Here is a 26,011-nt window from a genome sequence, read left to right as displayed (position 1 = left end):
ACCTAAGATATCACAAAGGCAGGGATGCCTACTGTCATCACAGAAAGGAGACACCAAGTATTAAACCCCCAAAGCCCCCTGTGGAGACAGAAGGCACCCTAGTGGTTGCCCAGAAATGGAGCGTGACTGCTCACGGGTACGGCGCTGTCTGGGCTGATGGAAATGTTCTAAACTTAACTGCAGTAGTGGTTGCACATACCTGGGAATATACGGAAAACCACTCTCAGTGGGTGCGTTTTATGGTGTGTGAATTAGATCCCAGTAACACGGTTAAAACAATGAGCTCTGGGCCCTGGCTTCCCATCTGTGCCATGCCCTGGTTTTGGTGAGAGAAAACAGGGAGCTGGGGAGGAGACAGCTTCTTCTAGGGCTGGAGCAGGCGATCCCTGGGCTCACACTCACCTCGAAGGGCACCGTGAACCATGTGAGATCCACCTCCAGAGGGACGCATGGCTAATGCCCCCTCCCATCAGCGCTGAGACTCAGAGACCCAGAGACTCAGACAGTGTGGCTGCCCAAGGCCTGCTTTCCAGCAATATCACAGCAGTAAAGGTAGACGTGGAAACGCTCTCAAGAGCTTGACCATTAACATAAAACTTGTAGGCTGTTTAGAAGGAACACTAAGCAAGGTGTGCCCATGTCTATTTCCCTTTAAATAACTTTAGAGGTCCTCAGAGAGTTACATGGAGTCAGAGCCACGTGTATCTACAGCCTCACGTCTCCCAGCACATGATTTTATAGATTTTGAAACGAGCCGTAATCCTCTCCAGCGGGTAATTTACACGGTATAACTCTAGGTATCTGAGCTCACGCGTTACACTCACTTGCAAGTAATGAGATGCATTTTCACCTTCACTGCCATTATTCATCTTCAACAAGACATTACTGAAGACAGTTTATTGCCTTACAAACCCCAGACGAAGGTCAGCCTCCTGTAGATCTGTGCATTCCTTCATGAAATGTCTATTGAGAATCTACTATGAGCAAGAGATATGTCCTAAACCGCATGGCTCCTTCCTTCCAGGACAGTAGACGTGTGTGTGTGTCTATATGGGTATGTCTGTGTGTGTTGGCATGTCTGTGTGTGTGTCTTGTGTCTCTGCATGCATGTGCACACATGTGTTACAGGGTGATGGTAACAGTAGAAGAGGAAGATAATTTCTAACCAAAGGGTACATGCTGGAGTCTCAGGAGCACCCCCTCCCCGCAAGTTTGGGACCAGGAACAACCTTCTTAAGGGAGGTGGCATCTCAGCTGCACCAAGCAGGCACGAGGCTCTGATGTCCATCCCCTGTGAGGCGAGCAGTTCATCCTTATGTTACTGATGTGGTAGAGGAAGCAGAGAGAATTTAAGTAATTGGCCCCAGGCCACTCAGCAAGCAGGGTGCAGAAAAGAGGCTTAAGTCAGATCTATTTCTGTTTTAACAACATTAAAGAATAGGTGGGGAAAAATGTCACCTTTTAGTTTTGCACCTGACACGATGGTTTTCATTCTTTGAGGATCTGCCCTAGTCCCACAGCATACCTCTGACTTTACATAGTTCCAATCATTGTAGGGTCTCTCTTTTTGTTCTGTGAGTCTCCTTTCATTTCAGTGCAAGAGGTTTTAATGGAAAGGTGTTGTAATAATCCATATACTTCAGTTTCTTTGGGACAGAGCTCTGCCTTATTCTTTCTGTGTCCCTAGCACCTGGCTCAGTGCCAGGAAGGAATAAGTACCCAGGAGTTATTTGTTGAACATGTTCATTCATTCATGCATTTACTTTACAAATACACATTGAGTACTGACTATGAGTGTCAGGCATGGCTCTAGATCCAGGGGATAATGAAGTGACTAAAATGGGCAATAAATCCTCAAACATGAAGGGCTTGTATGCTGGTGGGAGATAGCAAACAATAACAAAGATGGACAAATGAAAGAGGCCGATAGGAGATGATGGAATCAGGGAGAGAGAGAAAGCTGGAGAGGGGCCCAGGGAAGGGCAGGAGGTGTGCAGCATGGCCAGAGCTGGCCTCCTGGGGAAGAGGTCAGTTAAACAAGATGAAGGTCAAGGCGGGGAGGCGAGCCTTGCAGGGACAGGCTGAGTGCTACAGGCAGAGAGGATGCTGTGCTCAGGCCTAGAGGCCACACAGGATGGTGGCAAGGTCTGGGAGCCATTAAGGAGGCAGTGGGGCTCCAGGAGGTTCTAAGGCCCCTGAGGTGCGGGGCCAGAGCAGGAGGGCCCTTGTCAATTAAGAGGCAAGTCTATTTGCGCTTCCTTGGAAGACCCACTCCCCTCTGACACACCCACCTAGCAATAAGAGTGTTTGAATAGACTCTGCCTTAAAATTAAATTTAAATGACAAGGGGTCTCTGGGCTGTGGGTTGGTGAACTGCCAGCATAGATGGAGTCAAGGTTTGCCTCGCCACATCAAGCTGGTTGAGCTTCCCCAGTGGCTCAGCGGTAAAGAGTCCACCTGCTAGTGCAGGAGATGCGGGTTTGATCCCTGGGTTGGAAAGATCCCCTGGAGAAGGAAATGGCTTCAGTTCAGTCGCTCAGTGTCCGACTCTTTGCGACCCCATGGACTGCAGCACACCAGGCTTCCCTGTCCATCACCAACTCTTGGAGCTTACAAAAACTCATGTTAATTGAGTCAGTGATGCCATCCAACCCTCTCATCCTCTGTCGTCCCCTTCTCCTCCTGCCTTCAAACTTTCCCAGCATCAGGGTCTTTTCCAATGAGTCAGTTCTTAGCATCAGGTGGTCAAAGAAATGGCTTCCCACTCCAGTATTCTTGCCTGGGAAATCCCATGGACAGAGAAGCCTGGCGGGCTACAGTCCACGGCGTGGCAAAGAGTCGGATACGACTGAGCAACTAAACAACAACAACAGCTGAGCTGGTTACCTGTGAGGTTCTGCAGGTGCTGCTTCCCCAGCAGGTGCTCCCTCTTGTTATGCAGGGAACTGAAGAACTGCCTGCAGGTCCGACAGTACAGGTCATTGTTCTCATCGCCCTGTGGACAGAGATAGTTCCTGGTGAGCAGGGAGGAGGCACAGCGATTCCTGCCTTCTCCGAACATAAGTGTTAAAGTGTTAGTCGCTCAGTTGTGTCTGACTCTTTGCGACCCTATGGACTGTGGCCCGCCAGGTTCCTCTGTCCATGGGATTCTCCAGGCAAGAATACTGGAGTGGACTGCTAATCCCTTCCCAATGGATCTTCCCAACCTAGGCATTGAATCCAGGTCTCCTGCATTGCAGGCAGACTCTTTATCATCTGAGCTACTAGGGAAGCCCCCTCTTTAAATATAAAATTAGCTTAAAACAGCAGATGGGCTTCAGGTGGGTCCAACCAGGTCCAGCTAGTCCCTTTTCCACCTGTGAAATCACTGGCCAGTTTGAGACTTTTCCGAGCACAGCTGAAAATTTCAATTCATCTCAAGGTCTGTGTCACTGGGTGGGAGAGAATATTAGGAATGTGGCAAAGAGGATACAACAGGGACTGTTTGAGAATTGGTGGTTGTAGAGGGATAGCAATTAGCCAGGATAGTGGTGGTCAGGCTCTCTCACCCCATGTGCTTTCCCTCTCACCCTACATCCTGTAAACAAGGACTCTGCATGATTATGTAGCACCTGAGATCATCCATAGCACTGTGCACATGCATCATGATATAACTGCTTGGCCATGTGCCACCTTTGTTCATGTATACTTATATAAGCACCACCCGAAATATCCCTTGCTGCTGCATCAGCCATTAGTGAACAGAGCATGTCTGCACTTCCTACAGTTCCTTGAATTTGCCTACCCTGGGTTCATCAATTAGTGAGACAGTGGTATTTTCTGAGACCACGACCAATTCTGAGTTTTTCATCTGTTCAAAGAGTTTGCTTTGCAATCCTGAACAAACTCTATAACTAAATGACAAAGATGTGTCTTTTTATCAAAACACATATGCACCAACCTGTAGGTGCTTGCCTATCCATGGGCCACTTCTGGAAGATGCACCAGAAACTGGTCATAGTGGACACCTGAGGATGTAGGGACAAGGCGGGTGAGGGAGTGACTGGGTCTCTGGCTGAGTAGAAACCCACCTCGTACTGTAAACCTCTGTGCACTGTTTGCATTTTTAAAACCAGGCACATGTATTATTTTTAACAGAAAACTAATTTTAAAAGAGGTATACATATTTGATTACATGTATTAATTCAGAGATATAAAAACTTGCCGAAATCTGACAAGAGATGGGTCCTAGCACAGACCTGAAGTGTCAGCTCTTAACATCCTCTCATAATCAAGCTTTGAGCTACATAATGTTATGAGGAAGGCCAGCCTCAGACTACTAGGTGCTGGAGTAAGGTCATAGGGTGGGTAAGGAAAACAAAATGAGGTTCTGGAACAGCATGGTCCCTGCTAGCATTCATCCATGGCGGGTGGGGAAAATGGTGGAGACGTGAGCCCGGCAGGGAGATGGAGGCCAAGTCACAGCAGGCACTGGGAGCCTGTGCGGGCTCCAGGGAGAGGATGGTTGGGCTGGTGGGAGGGTAGTTGGATGCGCAGAGCAGGCCTCCCCAGGGGGAGGGGCTACTGGCAGCGGCGGGGGGGGGGGGGGACTCCACTCACGTGGCTCCTGCCATAGTGGCTCCAGCCTGGGTCACAGAGGGGCTGACCATTCCAGGTGGACCATAAATTCAGGAAGTCCTTTGCCCTCTAAGTCTCGAATCATCTTCTAATGATAAAAATGTTATACTTAATGTTTAAAGTTATTATAAATGCATGTTGAAAGTAATAGAAAAGGGATGTGTAAAAAGTAAAAGGCATCCAACATCCCATTTCTACTCACTGTAGCCAAGAGCTTCTTGGGAAGCCTTCCAGAAAGTTTCGATATAAACACATTTGTGTGTGTGTGTGCTTTGTCGCTCAGTCACATCTGACTCTTTGTGACCCTATGGACTGTAGCCCACCAGGCTCCCCTGTCTAAGGAATTTTCCAGGCAAGGATCCTGGAGTGGGTTGCCAGTTCCTACTCCAGGGGATCTTCGTAACCCGGGGGTGGAACCCACATCTCTTGCGTCTTCTGCATTGGCAGGCTGGTTCTTTACAACGGCGCTACCTGGGAAGCCCCATAAACACATCTGTCTGGCCCCTTAAGATTTACTTTCAGTTTTTCTTCATTTGTGAAATATCTATTTCATCACTACTTAAAACTCAAAGGGGAAGCGCCTACAAATTACATCTTAGCTTGGACATCTGACAACCCTGGTCCCCACCACCCTGTCCTTGACCCTATAAGCACACTGTCTGCTCCAGGCATCCAGAACTGTTCACGGTCCCCCTTCACACACCCTGCTTCACACGCCCTGAGCTGCTTCCCATCCCCAGGCCTCTGCATGTTCTGTTCCCTAGCCTAGAGCTCCCTCTTTGCTTCATTTCCATCTGGCCAGCATTTTCTCCAGGAATTTCCCATTTCTGCATGAGCATCATCTCAGAATCACCTGCCCTGAGATGCCCAGACAGCCTCAGGCGGGGTCCCTGTTGTTGTGCACGCATCTCTATCACAGCAGATCCTAGTGTCACGTGTTGCACACTTGCCAGTTCACCCTGGACAGGAGCTGTGGGGCCGTGCTTCACCCACTTCTGTATCCTGAGTCTGGTGCCCCACTTCCCACTGAGCTGGGCTTCATGCATACTTGTCCAAGGAACCCGCAAAGAAAGGCCTCGATAAGGGACTGATGTGTGAGCCACGCTCCAACGATGCATGAACCCCTGTGCCCAGATGTTTTGTTTCCTGGGCTGCCGTAACCAAGTACCACCAAATGAGGGCCTTAAGTTTACTCTCTCACAGTTCCAGAGGCCAGCAGTCTGAAATCAACCTGACTAGTCCAACATTAAGGGGTCGGCAGGGCCTAGTTCCCTCTGGAGGTTCTGGGAGAAACTGTTCCTACCTCTTCCAGCCTCTTGGGGTGGCTGATGCCTTCCTTAGCTTGGGGCCACATCACTCCAATCTCTGCCAGTGGTCACGTGGCCTCCTCCTCTTTGGTGTCAAATCTCCCTCCATCTCCTTCTTATAAGGACACTTATGACTACATAATTGTTGTTTGTCAGTCGCTAAGTCGTGTCCGACCCTTTGAGACCCCACGCACTGTGGCACGCCAGGCTTCCCTGTCCTTCACTATCTTCCGGAGTTTGCTCAAATTCATTTCCATTGAGTCAGTGATGCTATCTAACCATCTTATCTTCTGCATAATGCCCCTCTCTTAAGATCCTTAACTTCATCACAACTTTGATGACTTCCCCGGTTTTTGCTATATAAGGTAACATTCACAGGCCCCAGGGATTAGAATTCAGCTATCCTTTGGGAGGCACCATTTCTCAGGGGCCCACACCAAATGAGGGTGATTATTTTAAAACCACACTCTCCCAGTACTTACATCAACTGCTGAGAATTTAAGGCCCTTGCCCTCGAATTCATGTCCTGGTGTACCTGTGCCTGATAGAGAAACAAACAGCATCATTTTACAAAGCACCTGTGTCAGAAAAGGCCTCAGCCTTGTTGCTGCTGCTACTGCTGCTAAGTCACTTCAGTCGTGTCCGACTCTGTGCGACCCCATAGACGGCAGCCCACCAGGCTCCCCCATCCCTGGGATTCTCCAAGCAAGAACACTGGAGTGGGTTGCCATTTCCTTCTCCAATGCATGAAAGTGAAAAGTGAAAGTGAAGTCGCTCAGTCGTGTCTGACTCTTAGCGACCCCATGGACTGAAGCCTGCCAGGCTCCTCCGTCCATGGGATTTTCCAGGCAAAAGAGTATTGGAGTGGGGTGCCATTGCCTTCTCCCAGCCTTGTTGGGGGAGAATCAATTCAAGGGTCAGAGGTGCGTTCTGAGGATGAAAACACTTATCCTAAGAGGTCTCCATGTTTTCTGCTGGAGGATCAGTGCTTGACTTCAGTTGCTCAATTTCTGGCTGATCCATGTTGATATGTGGCAGAAATCAACACAATATTGTAAAGCAATTATCCTTCAATTAAAAATCAATTAATTAAAAACCTCAGGGAAAATGTGTAAAAAAATTTTTTAAAAGAGGTCTTAAAATCTCTTATTATATACTAAGAAAAAACATCAGATACCTCTGACTTCAATTTATAATAAACATCTATCCAGGTACAAAATGAAGATTAGAGAGAAACAAGGAAAAATATAAACAATTCATTTTTTATTAGCATGGCAGAATCTAGGTGGTCTTTTAAAAAATTGTTCATTATAATTATTATATTTTTATACTGTGTTTTCAATAAGGCAGAAATACATCTTGTTTAAAAACCGAGTTCTCTTGGAGTAGCCTTTCCTTGTAACATGGCAACTTGTCATGTGATGACAATCTACAAATAACCACAAAAATAAGAAGGCAGTAGGAGACCAACACGGCTGAAGGATTAAACAAGATGAGGAGTTCTCTGCTAAGTCTGACAAATGGCATTTGTAGGGAGAAATACATGAACAGAGAATGACAAGTGCTCTCTGGGGACCCTTAGCCAGAGGTCTCAGGGCATGATCTGCTTAACTTTGCACATGAAGACCAGAGGCCTCACAACTCCCTCGGAACCATCTGACACCCCACTCTGTTAATGCCGATTATAAGCTAGACCAGTAGTTTTCAAAGGATTATTTTTATCTGGAGGTGCTCCACTGAAAACAAATGTTAAATGGAAACCCAAGAAGTACAATGGACCGGAGTGGAACTGTCTGTGGAGCAATCTGGCCCTCTGCTTGTTTTTGTAAATAAAGTTTTATTGGCACACAGTCGCATGCATTCATTAACATATTGTCTATGGCTGCTTTCCTGCTACAACCATAGAGTTCAGTGGTTGCAACAGAGACCACAGTGCCCATAAAGAGTAAAGCATTTACTATCTAGTCCTTTAGAGAAGTTCACAGATCCCTGCTCTGGATGAAGCTATGGTGGGGGGCTCGTGCCCCAGAACAAAGGGTACAAAGTATGAATATTTGCTGAACTCACTATATGCCAGGCACTGACTACCAAGCTCCTATGGTTTAACTTGCTCGATCAGCACCAGACCCGATGCAGGGAGGTCCTATTACAGCCCCACTTTCCATATGAGGAAACTGAGGCCCTGAATGCTTTAATGATTTGTGAAAGGTGACAGGGCCAGGATTTGACCCCAGGCATTTGGCCCACTGAGCCCACACCTGACCATTATGGAGAAGGTTCTCCTCCAGGCTCAGGTGGGAAGGAGAAGCAGCAAAGTGGAGAACTGACGGGCTCTGTTGGGATGCTGGTCAGCCCCTAGCATGAGGAATGCAGGAAGAACCCTTAGGATGGACAGTGATGCGCCCTGGTGAGAATGTCCAGTGCTGCTCTAGGTCATGTGCCCCTTGGTGGGGAACGTGCCACAAGTAGGGTGGAGTTCCTGTCTCTGCCTTAGTCCTGCACCCCCCAGAGGCACACTACACGGATTTTGGTGCTTTTTTTTTTTTTGCACAGTGATCCCAGGAAATGCTGGTAGAGGAGAGGGGAAGTGGGTCAGGGGAGAGGGGAAAGCCAGTAGTGCAGGTGTGGGCTGGGGCGGGCGCTCACTGAGCCGAGGCCAGCAGTCAACAGGGCGCAGTCCCATGAGGAGCCTCTAGGGGGCGCATGGGACACACTTCAGCAAGGCGGGTAGGGGCGACTTGAGGTCTTTATCCTCCATTGTTGACCTTCTTGCGTGCACTGGTTTAGGGATGTTCAGTGTCTTACTTGGAGAAGGCAATGGCACCCCACTCCAGTACTCTTGCCTGGAAAATCCCATGGACAGAGGAGCCTGGTAGGCTGCAGTCCATGGGGTTGCTGAGAGTCGGACAGGACTGAGCAACTTCACTTTCACTTTTCACTTTCATGCATTGGAGAAGGAAATGGCAACCCACTCCAGTGTTCTTGCCTGGAGAATCCCAGAGACAGGGGAGCCTGGTGGGCTTCCATCTATGGGGTCGCACAGAGTCGGCCACGACTGAAGCGACTTAGCAGCAGCAGCAGCAGCAGTGTCTTACTTCTGGCACATCAGGCATGACCCAGGCTGGGCAATGCTGAGCCCCTGCACCAGCAGCATTGGCTGAATCAGGGGTGTGTTGGAAATGCAGACCCCAGACCTGCTGGGTCAGAACCTTCATTTTAACAGGACTCTGGGTGATCCAGGGCACTTTGCATAACTGAGTTCTGTAACTGCGGGTTCCTTTCCTCCTTCAAAGAGGTCCTCCATAATCAGGTACAAGGTGTCTCAAACCCACAAAAAAGAGCCACAAAGGGATGATGCCAGCTGCTTTGTGCAGAGGGGTGGCTCCTCCTCCTCCTCCAGTTTTGCTAAGGTGTAATTGACAAATTAAAAAATGTGCATCCTTAAGTGTTCAAAGCAGATGACTGGATATAGTATCCCTTACCACAATCAAGTCAATTAACATATCCCTCATTTTACATAGTCTTCTTTTCTGTAACTATGGTGAGAGCACTTGTGATCTTGTTTAGTCACTAAGTCAAGTCTCTTTTGCGACCATGGACTGTAGCCCACCAGGCTCCTCTGTCCATGGAATTCTCCAGGCAAGAATACTGGAGTGGGTTGCCATTTCCTCCTCCGGGGGATCTTCCTGATCCAGGGATCCAACCTGTGTCTCCCGAGTGGGGACTTATGATCTACTCTCAGGAAATCCAATTCACAATGGGGAAAGGACAGTCTCTTCAATAAATGATGTTGGGAAAACTGGATAACCACATGCAAAAGAATGAAATTGGACACATCTTACACCACACACAAAAATGAACTTGAAATGGATTAAAGACTTAAATGTAAGAGCTGAAACTGAAAAACCCTCCTAGCAGAAAACATCAGGAGAAAGCTCCTAGACATCAGTCTTGGCAATGGTGTTTTGTATAGCACACCAAAACACAGTGACAAAAGCAAAAAATAAACAAGTAGGACTATATCACACTAAAAGGCTTCTGCACTGCAAACTAAAATGAAAAGGCAACCTACGAAATGGGAGAAGACATCTGCAAACCGTACATCTCACAAAGGGTTAATATTTCAAATACATAAAGATGTGAATGTTGATAGAGGCTGGGACTAACGCAGAGAGCTCTCCAAACCCTCCATCGGCTGTAGCACATCTCATAGCCCCAAGCCTGGGAGACAGCAGCTGCAGCCCACCCCGGCCAGGCTCACTCACCGCACAGCGCCTGTACCGTGTGTGCTGCCCGCCTCCGCAGGAAGGCTCGGTAAGCCTCAGAGTTCTGGTAGGCCTGCAGCTCGCGGATGTAGCGCTGCTTATCTTCATCTGCCTCACAAACATACCTCTGGAAGAAGGAGCACAGAGATCCTGTGAGACTCCCCTCCATCTGGAGGGGGCTGGCGGGGTCCCCTTGTCCAACTTGCCTCAGTCTCTCTAGGATGGTACCAAGAAGCTATTGCTCATCTTCTACTTGCATACTTCCAGGGATGGAAACCTCACTACCTTACAGCAAGTTCACTCATCCTTCAAATGATGCAGACCATAGGGAAGGTCTTCCTTCCAATCAACTAGAACCTGCTCTCTCTGGCTTTCACAACTGCCAGGTGTGGTCTGATGACTGCAGAGGAGGGTAGCGCCATTAGTGGCCCCCACCCCCACCGGGGGACCTTACACTTCTATTCAATTATGGCAGTGCTTAAGACATCAGCGCTTAACTTTGTGCAGGGTGCTGGGTGGAGAACAGGTGATAAAGAGACGAATCAGATCCAGCCCCAGGCTACCTCATCTGCTATTGTTCTCCCTCCATCTGGAACACTTGTCTCAGCTTTCCTCCCCTGGCCAAATCTTACTTATCCTTCAAGATCTATCACAGAACATTCACCTCCTGGAGAATCTTTCTCTGATGCCCCCAGGTTGGCTCGGGCACCCCCACATTGGATTAGATGCCTCCTGGATACCACCCCCCAGCCCTAGTAGAAACCTCTGTCCCAGGCACTCCTCACTCTGGATTGTATGTGTCCACTTTGGGGGTCCCGACCCCCTAGACTACGAACTCCTTGAAAGCAGGGACTTGGACTTAACTTCAGCCACAGAGGCTGGCACCAGCTGCTGTAACCCAGGGACTGGTGTGTGTGTGTGTGTGTGTGTAGCCAAAATTCACTCTAAGAATGCTTGTCAAGTAGTTATTATTCACAGTGACTATTTATTTTATGTACCTGGTAATTTGAAATAAATGATCATGTTAAGCAAAAAACTTTTAAAGCACTGATGTGTTGAACTGGGAGCTTCCCACGTGGCACTAGTGGTAAAGAACCCACCTGCCAGTGCAGGAGACATAAGAGATATGGGTTCAATCCCTGGGTCAGGAAGATCTCCTCAAGGAGGGCATGGCAACCCACTCCAATATTCTTGCTTGGGGAATCCCATGCACAGAGGAGCCTGGCAGGCTACAGTCCGTAGGGTTGCAAAGAGCTGGGCACGGCTGAAGTGAGAGCACACACAGGGTGAACTGGTCCTAACAAAGTATGGAGCTGAGCATGGCCTCTTTCCTTGGGCTTCTGGAGCCTCTTTCCACCAGCCATGTGGTGCACGGCCTCTGTCCCATTCCTGCAGGGACTTGACTCTACCAAGGAGACAGCTGACAATGCTGGAACAGGGCTTTTCAAACTATGACTTGGAGGAGCTCTAGACACAGCAGCTGGGGCAGGGAGAGAGGGAAGGATTTCTGAAATCGTGAAAGTAGTTCAGAGACTCCCTAAAATCTCAGATCAGAGGTTCTGCCTCTTGCTGACCCGTACGAGCTGTCCTGTGCTTTGTAATCACCATGCTTATTGCAAACCCAGTTGTCATTTTTGTCTCAGCTGCTCAGACTGGAATGTTGGCAGCTCAAGCCACTGTGACAGGTGGGGACTAACCCTAACCATCTTCACACAACTTAATCACGGTGGTTTTGCTTTGATCTCTTTTGCATGTTAGCAGGGGCATGTGGTGGGAACATTTCTTCCCCACTCCTGATGTTTCCTTCTGTAAGGGGGGAGCTTAATTCTGCTGGCCTCTCCAGGATCACCCTCCCCTCCACGTGGGAGAAGGGGCTTGTCAAAGGGTAAATTGGGAGCCAGAACCAGAGATACTCCGGGTGGAGCCCCTCCTCTCTCCTCCCCTGAGACCTGATGGAGACAGACAGCCAGGACCCCAAGCTGCTTTTGGCCAGAGTAGTCAGGGGCCTGCCCTGACTGGGATGGCCAGGGCTTGTCCAACTGTCTGACTGGCTACTGGATCTACTTCCTGAGTGGTTGCAGTTCTGAGTAGCAAAGGGAGGGACGCTATTAATTGATACCATGCTCTCAAGTTAGGATTTCTCTGTAATAGTTCATTTGAACCAAAGGTTTTCTATGGCAAAAAAGTTGGAAGTGCAGGGGTTAAAGAAGTTCATCTCAGAGTTTTTGTATTTGACCCAAAGAAATGACACTTTGGAGGCAGCAGGCTGTTCTGAGAAAAGTATAGGCTTTGGGGTCAGACATACTTAGAAGGAGTTTGGGAGGGCTTCTTGTAGGAGGTGATACTAAAGCAGGAATGGCTTGATCAGGGTGATTGGAAGGTAGCGGGGGATGAGGTGGCAGAAGTTGACATTGGACATAAATGCCGTGATAAAAGCATGACTCTATCCTCTAACTTAGTGTTGCTTTCTCTGTGACCCCAGAACATACTTCCATAGGAGGTTAACAGGAGCTCTGTGCATAAGGGGTTCCATGGTGGATTACTTTGAGAAAGCCTTTCACGAGAGGTGGCGGAGATTCTCGTGCCTTAGCCTGCTGTGCTCCATCTTGCCCTCCATACCTCATTCCAGGAGAGCATGGACCTCGTCTGAACTATTTTAAGTGAATCAGATTATACCAAAAGGCTCCAAAAAAGCCCCGCAGAGGGAAAAAATCTATTTCCCTTGATCTGCTCCAGAATTTCCTAAACTTATTGGACAATTTAACCATTTTTCATGGATTCACCATTCTGCCTGACAGTTTGGGAGATAGTGGATGCCAAAGCCGCAGAGACCAGTAATTGCTTTTAAGGGGTGCAGTGGGAGACACCTCATGCCTGTCTTCTGGAACGTTCCCTCTGGCTCCTGTATGAAAAAATGGCCCGGGGGGGAGCAGCCCCTAATCAAGGCTGCAGACAGCCGGACCCAGTTCTCTGTTCATTCCACGCAGAAGACGACTTACTTGCTTTTTCTCTTGTGGCAGCTGAGCCCACTGAGCGGCCAGCATCTTCGTGATTTCCGGGAAAGGCAGATTGGGGTGCTGGGCCCTCAGCTGGCTCCTCTGTTCGTTCAGGAATATCACGTAACTGCACCGGGAATGGAACACACACACACAACAGCGCTGAGCTGCTGCTGGAGGGGAGGCCCTGGGGCCTGCTGCAGCGACTCCCACTTTCAGGTTTTCATGAAAATCAGTAGTCACGAGTTTTGCCCATAGTTTTCAATCTAACCAGTGAAATGGGGGCTATTTGAAGATGGGGCAATATTTGAATGGCTGGCTTATCCAGAGACTGATGGAAGACTTAAGAAGGATTTTTCCACCTCCCATGGGAGGGGCATGAAGACTGGGTGGGCAACTCGCTCAAGCCTACTTGAGCCTCAGTTTCCCCCTCTGTGTTAGGGACATAATATCACCTGTTCATGGGGTTGTTGTGTGGGTCAAATGCTCCAGGTACAAGCCTTCCCACCCTCCTGATGAGGGATTTGTGTCAAGAGAGAGGGAGAAAGTCTGTGGGTGTTGGAGGTGAGATAAACCAGTCTTTGGACCAAAAGCCATGTGCACTGGAGTTATGGGAAAACTGAGAAAAGACCTTCACCCTTTGAAATGTGTGAACCTTGAAGTTAAAGAGAAAAACACTCAAGTTTCCAGAAGAGTCAGAGCAGTGGGAAGTGAATGGCTTGGGCCTCTTTTCTGCAGCCCAAGATGCCAGGGGATGAGGGGCAGGTCTCAGGGCACTCGGGGGTTGCATTTGGAGCCTTGATGAATGTTCACTAGATCACCCAAGGCCATGGAGTCCCAGGTATCACAAGCCTGGAAGGGAAACCAGACACACTGGCCCCACAGTCACCCACTTTCCTGTCTGTGACTCAAGCCCAGCTCTCCTTTGAGTATCTGAACCTTATTTCAGCTTAAAGAACTAAACAACCCTCTCTCACTCCCTGTGGTGGGAGATCCCATAACAATCAAGGGTCTTGAACAACAGATATAGGCTGAGATGGGACAGAGGCCATCCAGGCTCAGCACAGGGCACAAGCCATGTGGTGAGCCCAAAGTGTTACCTTAACAGTGGGTCAGGTAATCTCCCCATCTTACCCTGTCGTAGGAGCACGGGGAACAGCAAGATCCCTCGGGGGTTTCCTTTTCCTGCCTTTAGGCCAGCCTCCTTTCCTTTTCTGAAAGAGTAATACACAGGAAAACCTCAGGACTGCCAACAATGATTGACCGTATTTGAATCACAGTCTATAATATGGCAAGACACTAAAGAGTCCTCGCCACACTCTACTCATGCAGCCTCTGATCTCCTGGCAGCTCTGCAGAGGAGAGATGGTCATGTCCTGAAGATGAGGGAACTGAGGCTTCAGTTCAGTTCAGTTCAGTCGCTCAGTCATGTCTGACTCTTTGTGACCCCGTGAACCGCAGCACGCCAGGCCTCCCTGTCCATCACCACCTCCAGGAGTCCACCCAAACCCATGTCCACTGTGTCGGTGATGCCATCCAATCATCTCATCCTCTGTCGTCCCCTTCTCCTCCTGCCCTCAATCTTTCCCAGCATCAGGGTCTTTTCAAATGAGTCAGCTCTCCACATCAGGTGGCCAAAGTACTGGAGTTTCAGCTTCAACATCAGTCCCTCCAATGAACACCCAGGAGTGATCTCCTTTAGGATGGACTGGTTGGATCTCCTTGCAGTCCAAGGGACTCTCAAGAGTCTTCTCCAACACCACAGTTCAAAAGCATCAATTTTTCGGTGCTCAGCTTTCTTTATTGTCCAACTTTCACATCCATACATGACTACTGGAAAAACCATAGTCTTGACTAGACGGACCTTTGTTGGCAAAGTAATGTCTCTGCTTTTTAATATGCTGTCTAGGTTGGTCATAACTTTCCTTCCAAGGAGTAAGCGTCTTTTAATTTCATGGCTGCCATCACCATCTGCAGTGATTTTGGAGCCCAGAAAAATAAAGTCAGCCACTGTTTCCACTGTTTCCCCATCTATTCCCCATGAAGTGATGGGACCAGATGCCATGATCTTAGTTTTCTGAATGTTGAGTTTTAAGCCAACTTTTTCACTCTCCTCTTTCACTTTCATCTCTTGGAGGAATGCAATCACTGCCTGGGTGTCCCCAGCAGGTGCAGGAGCCAGGGATGTTCCCTCCCATTGTGTTATGGCTATATGTGCTTAGTCACTCAGTTGTGCCCAACTCTTTGCGACCCCATGGACTGTAGCCCGCCAGGCTCCTCTGTCCATGGGGATTCTCCAGGCAAAAATACTGGAGTGGGTTGCCATGCCCTCCTTTGGGGGATCTTCCCAACCCAGGGATTGAATCCAGGTCTCCCACACTGCAGGCAGATTCTTTACCATCTGAGCCACCAGGAAAGCCCAATCACCAGGAAGCATATGGCCATATCATTGGGCACAAATAAGAAAGCAACATGAGGTTTGGGTGACTAGGTTCAAGGTGAGGGGGTGGGGGTGGGGCCAGGCCTTGGTACTGGAGGCAGGGCATTAACCTCTGAGCTTGATGAGCTCAGCCTAGGTTCCCATCTCAGCTCTGCCACTTCTCTGTCATGTGACCTCAGGCAAATTAGTAACATCCCTGTGCCTCTGTTTCCCCACTTGTAAAATGGGAATCATAATAGCCTGAACCTTGTGGGTTGTAATGACGATTAAATGTGGAAATAATCATGTAGTTCTTACAACAAAGCCAGGCATGCAGTAGGTGCTCACAAAATGCAGGCTGTCATGATCACATGCAGATCCCCTCCTGTGGCAGCCAGTTCTCAGGAGGGAGACCAGAGCTACAGCTCTCTCTTCTGTTCAGTGTGTTTCTTGGTTCAGCAACAGTGCCTGCACCCTTGCTGCCACTGGGATCCTGGGCCATGCTCGGGGGCTAGAGGACTGAGTAAGATGCAGGCCTGGCTCTCAAGTGGCTCAGTCTGATGGAGGAGGTCTGGGGCATATAAATAATGGCAACAACTCATTTCATGGACTAAGTGTTACAGAATGACAGCCTAGACACCCTTGCATTCAGGGCTCAGTTTCAAATTTTTCCTAAACCAAACACACACAGGTGCCAAAAATCGTGGCAAATAATCCAAATGTAGCCTAAAAACCTCTGTTCCAGCTGTTTCAGCTTTCCAGTTTTCCAGTTTTCAAAACTCCCTCCCAGACATGCCCATTTCAGCCTTCCCAAGGCCAGGAGATACACAGCTGGTCAGCGGCCCAGCAGGCTGGCTGGGAGAGGATCTGATTCCGCCACAGCCAGGCCACATGTGCCGGGGGCCACAGGACAGAGGAGGTCAGGGCAGTGCCTGGCACTGGGGACTTAAGGAACAAGAACATAGAGTTCAGGCCATGCAGAGGCAAAGAGCCAGGCTAGTAACCACACGTGTTAGAGAGAGAATTCTGCAGAGCACCTGGCAAGGCACCAAGCATGCAGTAGGTGTACAATAAATGACACTCTTCTTTGCTCACTCCCACGTGATTGATCCCCGGAGTCAGAAAGGGAATGACAAGCCTTTCAGGACCCTGGAGAGCTCCCGGGTCCTGTGGTCAGCTCCGATTTCTGGTAATAAAAGCTGAAACCATCTCTACAGTCTGGTTCACCAGGAACTTTCCAACACACATGTTCCTGAATTTGAGTCTCACATTCCCTGCTCAAAGGAACTCTTTTAATCACCCCACAACACAGGAAGACACTCAGAAAGATGACGTGACTTGGCCACTGAATGGCCAGGCTGAGATTCAGAGCACACCATGGCTTCTGTTAGAGCTGTGCCTTCTGAGGGAGACCCCACAGCTGCCTGGAGTCACATGGGAGGTAGACCAGGTCACCTGTGCCCTGCATCACAGCAGCCTCCTCCTGTCTGCCTGCTCAGCTCCTCTGCTGAGGCACACAGGGAAAGTTGTTTGTTTTTAACTGGAGGAAACACTTCCATATATGTATTGTTACTTGTCTATATTCTAGTTTCATCAGTCAAAAATCAAAATAAAAATGCTTATCATTTTACTGTCATCCTTGGCCCTTTGTTTCAGCTTCTTTACTCAAAGAAAATCCTTCCTGAGTGTTTCCTGCATTTGTCCAGAAACCATAGTTACAGAGACAAAGACACTTGGAAAGGCTGTGGGGATGTTTTTCTCTGAAGCTTTTTTGTTCTCGCTGAATTTCTCACACAGGATTTAAACCAAATTGACTCTGCCCTAAATAGAGCCACGTCCACAGTGAGCTGATTATTAGCACTGGGTATTACTATGTGGAGAACATTTCCCACACACTTGAGTATGTTAGTTTAAAAGGGAAAGCAGAAGTAGAACATGGCTGTGCAAGGAAAGACATTGCAAAAAAGTGCAGTCAGCAGGAGAGCAGAAAATCAATGGATGGGCAAAATTGAAGGGGGAAAAAAAAATCCATCTCAATAGGAATCTTGACCAGCACAGATCTTTCATGTTCAGATTGCAACAGACAGTGAATTTTGGATATTTGGTTTTATACACCAAATTTCCATTGGGTATAGGGTGTAGCAGAAGGTTCAGTGGGGGCTTGAGTGGCAGGTATGGGCTGAATTCCTGGATCGGACACATCATGAACCTGAGCCCCCTTTACCTCTGCAGCTCCTAACTGACACAACCAAAGGCAGCACTGCAGTAGGTGAGCTGACATTTGTAAAGGGCCAGGACATCTTGGCATACAGCAGGGTTCAGAGCATGTGTTGTTTTTATCGATAAGGTAGGAAAAACTCAAGAACATATTAATGAACTGGATTCTACAAGGCAATTGAGCAGGTCTAAGGAGAAGAATCGGAGAAAGCAATGGCACCCCACTCCAGTACTCTTGCCTGGAAAATCCCATGGACGGAGGAGCCTGGTAGGCTACAGTCCATGGGGTCACAAAGAGTCGGACACGATGGAGCGACTTCACTTTCACCTTTCACTTTCGTGCATTGGAGAAGGAAATGGCAACCCACTCCAGTGTTCTTGCCTGGAGAATCACAGGGATGGCGGAGCCTAGTGGGCTGCCGTCTATGGGGTCGCACAGAGTCAGGCACAACTGAAGCGACTTAGCAGCAGCAGCAGCAGCAAGGAGAATATTTTCTTGTATGTAACTAATCATGTCAATCATTTGGGAACCAGACCAAAGCTCAGTTGATGATTATAATCATGGTTAGGAAAAGAATCTTGGCCCCCGTCATTTTACAACTCGCCCAGAAAAGTCCTGCTGATTTTCACGTGGGCAGAGCTTTGTTGAGGGGTATGCAGCATCCCCCACCCTCACCTGAATGCTGAAGATGTTTATTACAAGATGTTATCTGTATCACATGTTTAGACACCACAAGAAAAGTTAAACTGTCAAAGGCTGGCTTCCCACCTTTAGATATCATGGTCCTAACTTAAAACAAAATTCTAGTTCATTCACCTCTGCAATCCCATGGACCATAGTCCACCAGACTCTTCTGTTCATGGAATTTTCCAGGCAAAAATACTGCAGTGGGGTTGCCATTTACTTCTCCAGGGGATCTTCCTGACCCAGGGATTGGACCCATGTCTCTTGCATCTCCTGCATCGGCAGGTAGATTCTTTACTACTGAGCCACCTGGGAAGCCCAAATTACTATTATCTGGGGAGTTTTAGTTATGTGAAGCTGAGCCTGATCCTAACTGGTGCAGAGTACTGCTTCTTTTTAGTATTTCTCAGCAGACCTGGTTATCTCTCGCTGTACTTTCACAATAATAAAGTAAAAAGAAAAAGAAAAAATATTTTGTTGTGCACCCATTATGGACCAGACCTTTCAGTATGCGATAGTTGTTTAGTCTTTGGAAATTCCTTTAAAGTAGGTAATGTTTAGGCCTTCCCCAGTGGCTCAGGGGTAAAGAATCTGCCTGCAATGCAGGAGATACGGGTTCAATCCCTGGATTAAGAAGATCCCCTGGAAGAGGGCATGGCAACTCACTCCAGTATTCTTGCCTGGAGAATCCCATGGACAGAGGAGACCGGCGGGTTACAGTCCATGGGTTACCAAGAGTCAGACATGACAGAGCATGCATGCAAATAATGTTATCCCTGTTTCACCAAGAAGTAACTGAGTCTTGAAGAGTTAACACACCTTGTGCAAAGTGTCACAGCTAGAAGATGGCAGAGCCATGCTTCCAGTACCCATCTGTCTGCCTCCCAAGCCCACCTTCTTCCCACTTAGCCACCACTTAACCACCACGATGCCCTGCACGCCAACCCTCACCAACTGCCTTTCCCACACAGAAAATGGATTAGGTCATCCCCCAGGTAAGAACTGCTCCCCTCACCCCAGAACCTTCATCAAAACCCCAAGTTTCCTGGAATAGTCAGGCCCAGGAGCCAAACTCTTTAAGATCAAATCCTGCTCTGCCAATTACTGTGTGACCCTGGGCAAGTTCCTTGAGTTCTCTGTGCTTTGCAGTGTTGTGAAGGTTTGAAAAAATAATGCCCAGGAGTGCCAGCCCAGAACCTGGAGCACAGAACATGTTTAACACGCAGGTGTTATCACTCGTGTTGTGATGCCACGACACTGCAGCATGAGAGGCCCTCCAAGCCTGGCCTGGACCGCACTTGCCTTTGGTTCTTCTGAGTCCTGCTCCTTTGGGTCCCCCGGGTCAGTCAGCCTAATGTGCTGCGTGGGCAGAGATGCCAGGTCCCAGCAGGAGGTCTGGATCACAGAGCTCCCAGGTAGTAGGCTGCCCGTCCCATTTGGAGGTGGGAAAAGGAATTCTGAGGGCACTGAAAGAGCAAGAAACAGCCAATAAGGTCTGAGATATTGAAATCACCATCCCACCTAAAGTCTGTCCAGCACAGGGACTCTGTGATGGGAACATTTGCATTTCAAATGCCCACTGCTAAGTCACTTCAGTCGTGTCCAACTCTGTGCGACCCTATAGACGGCAGCCCACCAGGCTCCCCCATCCCTGGGATCCTCCAGGCAAGAATACTGGAGTGGGTTGCCATTTTCTTCAAGTGACAGCAAATGCCTACAACCTGTGTCAGTGATCACTTCCCCGGGGCACAGATGGTAATGTCAGAGGAGGGGGTGCACAGAAACCAGTCTCTCCCTGGTGAGCAGAACAAGCTGAGGACCCAGGGCAGGCCCTCAAGCCCTGCTCTGCCAGACCTGGCTCATGGCCTCTTGCCCAGGGAGCATCGCAGTTAGCAGTGTGGTCTCGGGACCCAGACCATCAGGGTTCAGCCCCCAAGTCCCTTGAGTTAGCTTCACACCACCAGCAACACAATCCCCTGCTGGGACCATGGCTTCCTCTTCACAAAATTAGGGTAAACTTCAGACCAACTTGACAGAGTCATTGAAACGCCTATTCACACCACAGGTATTTACAGGATGCCAACTGTATGCTGCGTGTGGCAGACAACAGTGTAGAACTGACAAACGGTCCCCCTGGAGTTTACATTGTGAGGGTGAGGGGTTAATCCCAAACTTAGAGAGTCCTCAGAGCAGCACATGGCCTTTAGTAGGCTCTCAGTAACGCCACTTATTTTACTGACAGTTTAAATCGGTGCATTTACAGAAATCTATCCTCTGAGAATGCTGAGGATGTTGTCTGTGGTCAAATAAACTCCTGATCTTCTGTGAAGGAGGCAGAATGGTGATTATGATCCCATTTTACAGATGGGAGGGAGGTGGGAATGGGACACTTTCTAGCTCAGATCTGAGGCTGAAGCTCCAATACTTTGGCCACCTGATGTGAAGAGCCGACTCATTGGAAAAGACCCTCATGCTGGAAAAGATTGAAAGCAGGAGGAGAAGAAGACGACAAAGGATGAGATGGTTGGATGTCATCACCGACTGGATGGATATGACTTTGAGCAAGCTCCAGGAGATTGTGAAGGAGAGGGAAGCCTGGCATGCTTCAGTCCATGGGATCGCAAAGAGTGGGACATGACTGAGCAACTGAATGACAACAAATAGCTCCAATCTGTTAGATGTATGTACAATCCCCACTCCCCTCACACACACTTGACTGTAGCTGTGACTGTAGATGAAGTACCCGGAAGCAGTGATTCCAGAGAGACGCCTAGAATCACACCGGTGGGAAAGGCAAATACGACTGAACCCAAGCCTCCTGGCTGCCAGTCAGAGGTCTGTCCTCTGCCTTCAACCTGCACCCTCTGTGGTTCCTCATGGGGAAGGGATGGTAACAACTTTCAAGTTACCATTCTGAAGTGGTATCCTGGTTCAGTTCAGCTCAGTCGCTCAGTCGTGTCTGACTCTTTGCAACCCCATGGACTGCAGCATGCCAGGCCTCCCTGTCCATCACCAATTCTTGGAGTTTACTCAAACTCATGTCCACTGAGTTGGTGATGCCATCCAGCCATCTCATCCTCTGTCCTGGTAAGTATTACTTAACAACCACAATGCAGGAAATAGACTCTGCCAGACAGTTCTGGATGCTGATTTGTCTGAGGGTGAGGAAAGACAAGAAGGTATCCACTGACTTCCCTCTCAGCTTCCTGGGAAAGGGAAATGCTGCAAAGAGTGATGACAAAACCCAGCATTCTGGAATTTTCCTTGGCTTGTATCCACATGGCTAAGCCTGATTCAGCCTTGCAATCCATCACTAGGACTATTCTTGTTTTTTTAATGGTATTTTTGTTTTGAGTCATAACTTGTGGGTATGACTCAGAACTTGGGGGGCATTCCCATGGGTAATGGTAAAGGGCAGACAGCACCCCTCCCTGGTCCTCCAGCACCCAGTCCCCTCCCTGGAGGCTACTCTAGGAGGCCCTTCATGTGCCCTTCCAGAGCTAGCCTGTGTAGTTACAAACATTTCTGTATCCTGCATAATGGCAAACTGGGTGCACTGAACTTACTTTACTTCTTTTGTTGACTATGTCTTGAGTACTTTCTGCACCAGCCCATTTAGAGCTGCGGCATTTATCTGGTGAAGGGGGCCTGGAATTCTGCTGTGAGGATGGGTCACAGAGCAGTTAGCAGACCCAGTAAGAAATGCATGCTCCTCCTGGCCTTGCACACATATCATTTCATGCATGCAGTGGGCTCTCTAGAAAATTGGGTTGCTGGGTCAAAAGGCATGTGTGTTTCTAATTCAGATACCCCTCAGATGGCACATACCCCTCCACAGGGCTGGATCCATTTTATGCCCACCAGCAGTGCAGGACTCAACTTCCTCTTGAGGATCCCTGCCGTTGGACCCATAGGTGAGAATCCCACCACCTCCCTCTCTGCTCACATCTCCTTATGGCTCCCCTTGACTTTGGCATTAAATTCAGACCCCCTAGCCTGGTATTCAAAGCTCCAGGAGGCTGGGCCCTAATGTCTCAACTAGTCTCACATCCATCCAAATGATATAACTGACTCCAAAAGGTGGTGATAAAAATGGGTGATAATCAGACCCTTTATGCATATTATCCTATTTAATCTTCAGCATGACTCTAGTTGTCATGGCAACACCCACAGGTAGGGAAAGAAGTTCAGGTCAGTGACTCTCCCAAGTGCCCAGAGCAGGGCAGGGCAGATAGGACCCCCCTCCCCTACCTTGGGTTGCCCACTCTTTCCATCTCCCCAGCCATCTCCCCAAAGCAGAAATCCTCTCCTATCCAGTACAGCCCAACTTCAGATGCCCTCATCCTGCTGGCCCAGCCCCAAATCTCCCCTGCCTCCTCCCTTCCATTCTTCCAAGGATCCAGACTCAGAAGGAAGGAGCCCATTTGGGGGGATAGCTCTCAGCTGATTCATTCAGTCAGTGGACAGGCATTAGGACCAGAGTCAGACAGAGTGCCAGGCCACAGGCAGCAACTGCAGAAACAGCAGTGGCTGACAATGCAGACTTCAGGGAGCTCTAGGTCCATATTAAGTCCCAGCTCCTAAGTGGGCAAAGTGGTTGCAACGGTGATTGCTTTGCCTAATACTGAGGCTCTAGAATGTTCTGTGACCTGCTCAAGATCTCCAATCCAGAGACAAATGGTGCTTGTCCTGGGGCCTTGGCCTCCCCACTGGCTGGACAGTACAGTGGTCACACCTATACCTCAGCTAGAACTTTTGATCCCAGAGCCAGCTCTGCCACCTGTTAACCACATGGTCTCTTGTTCCTCAAGTTTTCTCAGCTGCAGGACTGGGCTACTAAGAGGCACTGGTTATTATAGTGCCTGGTACCCAGGAATCAGGCTATAGTTAAGAAATGCTGGTAGCCTAACCGTCCTCAAAGTCCCATTGGAACGTGATAATCCAGTCTGCAAGTTCAACTTTAAGTTCAAATGCCACCTGCCCGCAGGTGATAGAAACACATTAGCCAGGAGCAAATCACAGGGCTTATCGTGAAGGGCAGGAAACGGGCTTTTTCTGCATAAAGGAAGGTTCTGGACTGAGACCTGGATCTTTCCAGCATCAGTGTCAACATTTGCGCGGTAGACGCCGAAGCTCTGACACCCACTGACCTGGGCTCGAATGCTGGTTACGTAAAGACCCGTGGGGCCGCTATTTTTCACTGTGGCGCACAGTCCCCGCCCCCAGGTCGCCAGGTCGTTACGCGGGACAGGTGAGAACAGGTTCGCTGAGCCGAGAGCTGCCCGATCGCCGCATAACGCAACAGCTCTTATGAGCAGAGCAGCCGGCTGACGCGCGCGCGCGCGCGTCCGGCCGCAGCAGCGGCTGGTGACAGCGGAGGGGGCCGGGATCTCAGGCTGTCATCGGAGCTGGGGTCGCCCCTCCATCAGCACTGGCGGCAGCAGACGGCGCCGGACCCGCTCTGGGGCCGCGCTGGGGAGGGGAGGAGGTCATCTGCGCAGGAACGACGGGGCCGGCCGCAGGGAGCGGACAGATGGGCACCTGCGCCTAGGGACGCGCGGGGAGCGGACCAGCCGGACGCAGGCCCGAGTCACGTGCCAGGCCCTGGGCACCGCCCCGGGCATCCACACCCGCGCCGTGGGGCCGGGCTGCACCGGGACGCGCCCACCCCGTCCCGGGGAAGACCCCCCCAAACTCCCAAGGAGCGGGACGCGCGCGACCGAGGGGAGGGGCCGCAAGTCCAGGCACTGACCCGCAGCCTGGCCGCTGTCCCGCTGCATGTCTCCCGCCCGCCCGGGCCGCCGCCCGGCCTCGGCCCACCAGGTGCACCCGCCCAGCGCCGGCAGCTCTGCCCTGCGCCCTGGGCTCCGTTTCTGACCCGCCCCGTGCGCCGTAGGCGGGCCTTCTGGAGGCGTCACTCGCTGAGCCGCTGCGAGTGCCCGGGGCGCGGGCTTTGCCAGCCCTGGACCGCGTCTCGCCGCCAGGACGTGGGCGGGAGCGTGGGGCAAGAGTTCCAGCTGCGCAGGCCGCTCCGGGCTCCAGGCTTTCCGAGTAGCCGGGGACTGGGCGGGGCCAGAGAGGGAGGGGCGGGGAGTGGGCGGGGCGGAGAAGTGGGCAGCCCCGCCCCGCTACCGAACCCCCGCCTAGGATGCTGCGCGTCCCTCCACCCGCCCCCTCAGTTACATAAGTGCCTCTATTTATACGTCTCTGAATATTTTCAAGTCACACAGGAATACATACTGTATTAGCACTGTGGCGAAATTAGAAAACTCAAAGCAGCCAGCCCCCTCTCCCTGAATCCTGCCCCTCAAAGCCAACAACCTGTTAATCCACGGGAGTGCCTCCTTTAAGTTAAAAAAAAAACAAAAATCAAAATACACTTTCAAAGATAATTCTAAACATTTAGAGATGGCCATAAGCTCCACCCAGCCTTCAGTAGCAACACTTCCACATTCACATGTCTCCATCCAGCTTGTGGCAGGTGACTTGAAGGCAGTCATGAGTCCAACACACTCTCTGTGTGTAATTTTGAGGTTGCCTATAGGAATGCACGATCCCTGGAATCGGAGGATGTGGGTTCACCAGCCTACCTCTGGCTGGGTGATCTTGGGCTGGTTACTTCACCTCTCTGGGCCTCATTCTCTTCATCTGAGGAGTGGGGATAATAAATAGTGCCCATTATATAGGATGGTTGTAGGGATCAATGAATTAATATTCCTAAAGTACATCAGAGGCACTCAAGGAATGTGTTATTGTTTCTGAGGTCCTTCCTCTGCATGGTTCAAGGGTAATGAGCAATAACTGCGTAAAAACGTAATTTGGTCTTTTCATACTCTGCACAGCTCCCCACTCCATTCTTTTAGTTTTATTTTTAACCAACCAGTGGCTTCAACAAATAAGCCACTAAAGCTCTCTGTTCCTCAGTTTCTTCCTATAGAGAATAAAGATAGTATTAATAGCATCACAGGGATATTTGAGGATTAAATGAGATGCTGTGAGAAATGAGTATATAGAATTGCTGAGTACCAAGCCTGGTGTGTATTTCCTAGCTAATAACATAAATAGCTACTTTTAGCTGGTGTTTTCCATGTCCACAGGGAAGCCCCAGGGCTGAGTCAACATGGGCTGGGACTCCAGAGCAGGAAAGGAGTCCAGGAATACAGAGTGCCAGTCCTTCTTTCACCACTGGAGGAAACTAAGTCCTGGAGAGAGAACGTGGCTTCCCCAAGTGATGGTCCTTCCACCTCCCCATGCATCTTCTCAATTCAATCTAATTAAATGCAGTAAATGCAGGATAAGATTCCCCTCCTTGTAAAACTGAGTTAAGAATATTCTCTTAAATCCTTGCGATTAGCTAAGAAAACTATGAAACAGAAGAACATTCAAATAAGATTTATATTTTCATACATTAGACTACATAAAGCCTCTGGAATCTCATCAGTAAAGTGTTGACAGAGGAATGGTTAAATATGTGAGTGGAACAGAATATCTTCTGTTCTGAACCA

General features: G+C 49.4%; 1 protein-coding gene across 3 annotated transcripts in view; it reads right to left on the bottom strand.

Moving 5' to 3' along the window:
* LOC145508786 (high mobility group protein 20A-like) overlaps nucleotides 1–24,375 on the bottom strand; it is a 32,288-nt gene extending 7,913 nt beyond the window's left edge. For 2 of the 3 annotated variants that reach the window (XR_014055605.1, XM_081496247.1), the window contains exons 1-7: nucleotides 24,259–24,375; nucleotides 19,809–19,972; nucleotides 14,320–14,399; nucleotides 13,189–13,312; nucleotides 10,190–10,316; nucleotides 6,407–6,465; nucleotides 2,887–2,995 (exon numbers count right to left, since the gene is read on the bottom strand). Coding sequence is in view for 1 of the 3 variants with exons in the window: in XM_081496247.1 (XP_081352373.1) it covers nucleotides 2,887–2,995; nucleotides 6,407–6,465; nucleotides 10,190–10,316; nucleotides 13,189–13,312; nucleotides 14,320–14,399; nucleotides 19,809–19,972; nucleotides 24,259–24,286 (691 nt within the window). In the remaining 2 variants the exon portion in view is untranslated. Of the gene's footprint in view, nucleotides 1–2,886; nucleotides 2,996–6,406; nucleotides 6,466–10,189; nucleotides 10,317–13,188; nucleotides 13,313–14,319; nucleotides 14,400–19,804; nucleotides 19,973–24,258 lie in introns of all 3 variants that reach the window. The other variant, XR_014055619.1, reaches the window with a different exon arrangement.
* Between the last annotated feature and the right edge of the window lie 1,636 nt (nucleotides 24,376–26,011).

Source organism: Giraffa tippelskirchi, chromosome 1, assembly GCF_054371585.1.
Source record: "Giraffa tippelskirchi isolate mGirTip1 chromosome 1, T2T-mGirTip1v1.2.pri, whole genome shotgun sequence".
Taxonomy (NCBI): domain Eukaryota; kingdom Metazoa; phylum Chordata; class Mammalia; order Artiodactyla; family Giraffidae; genus Giraffa; species Giraffa tippelskirchi.
Note: the sequence above shows the minus strand (reverse complement) of the source record. Positions and strands in the feature narration are given on the sequence as shown.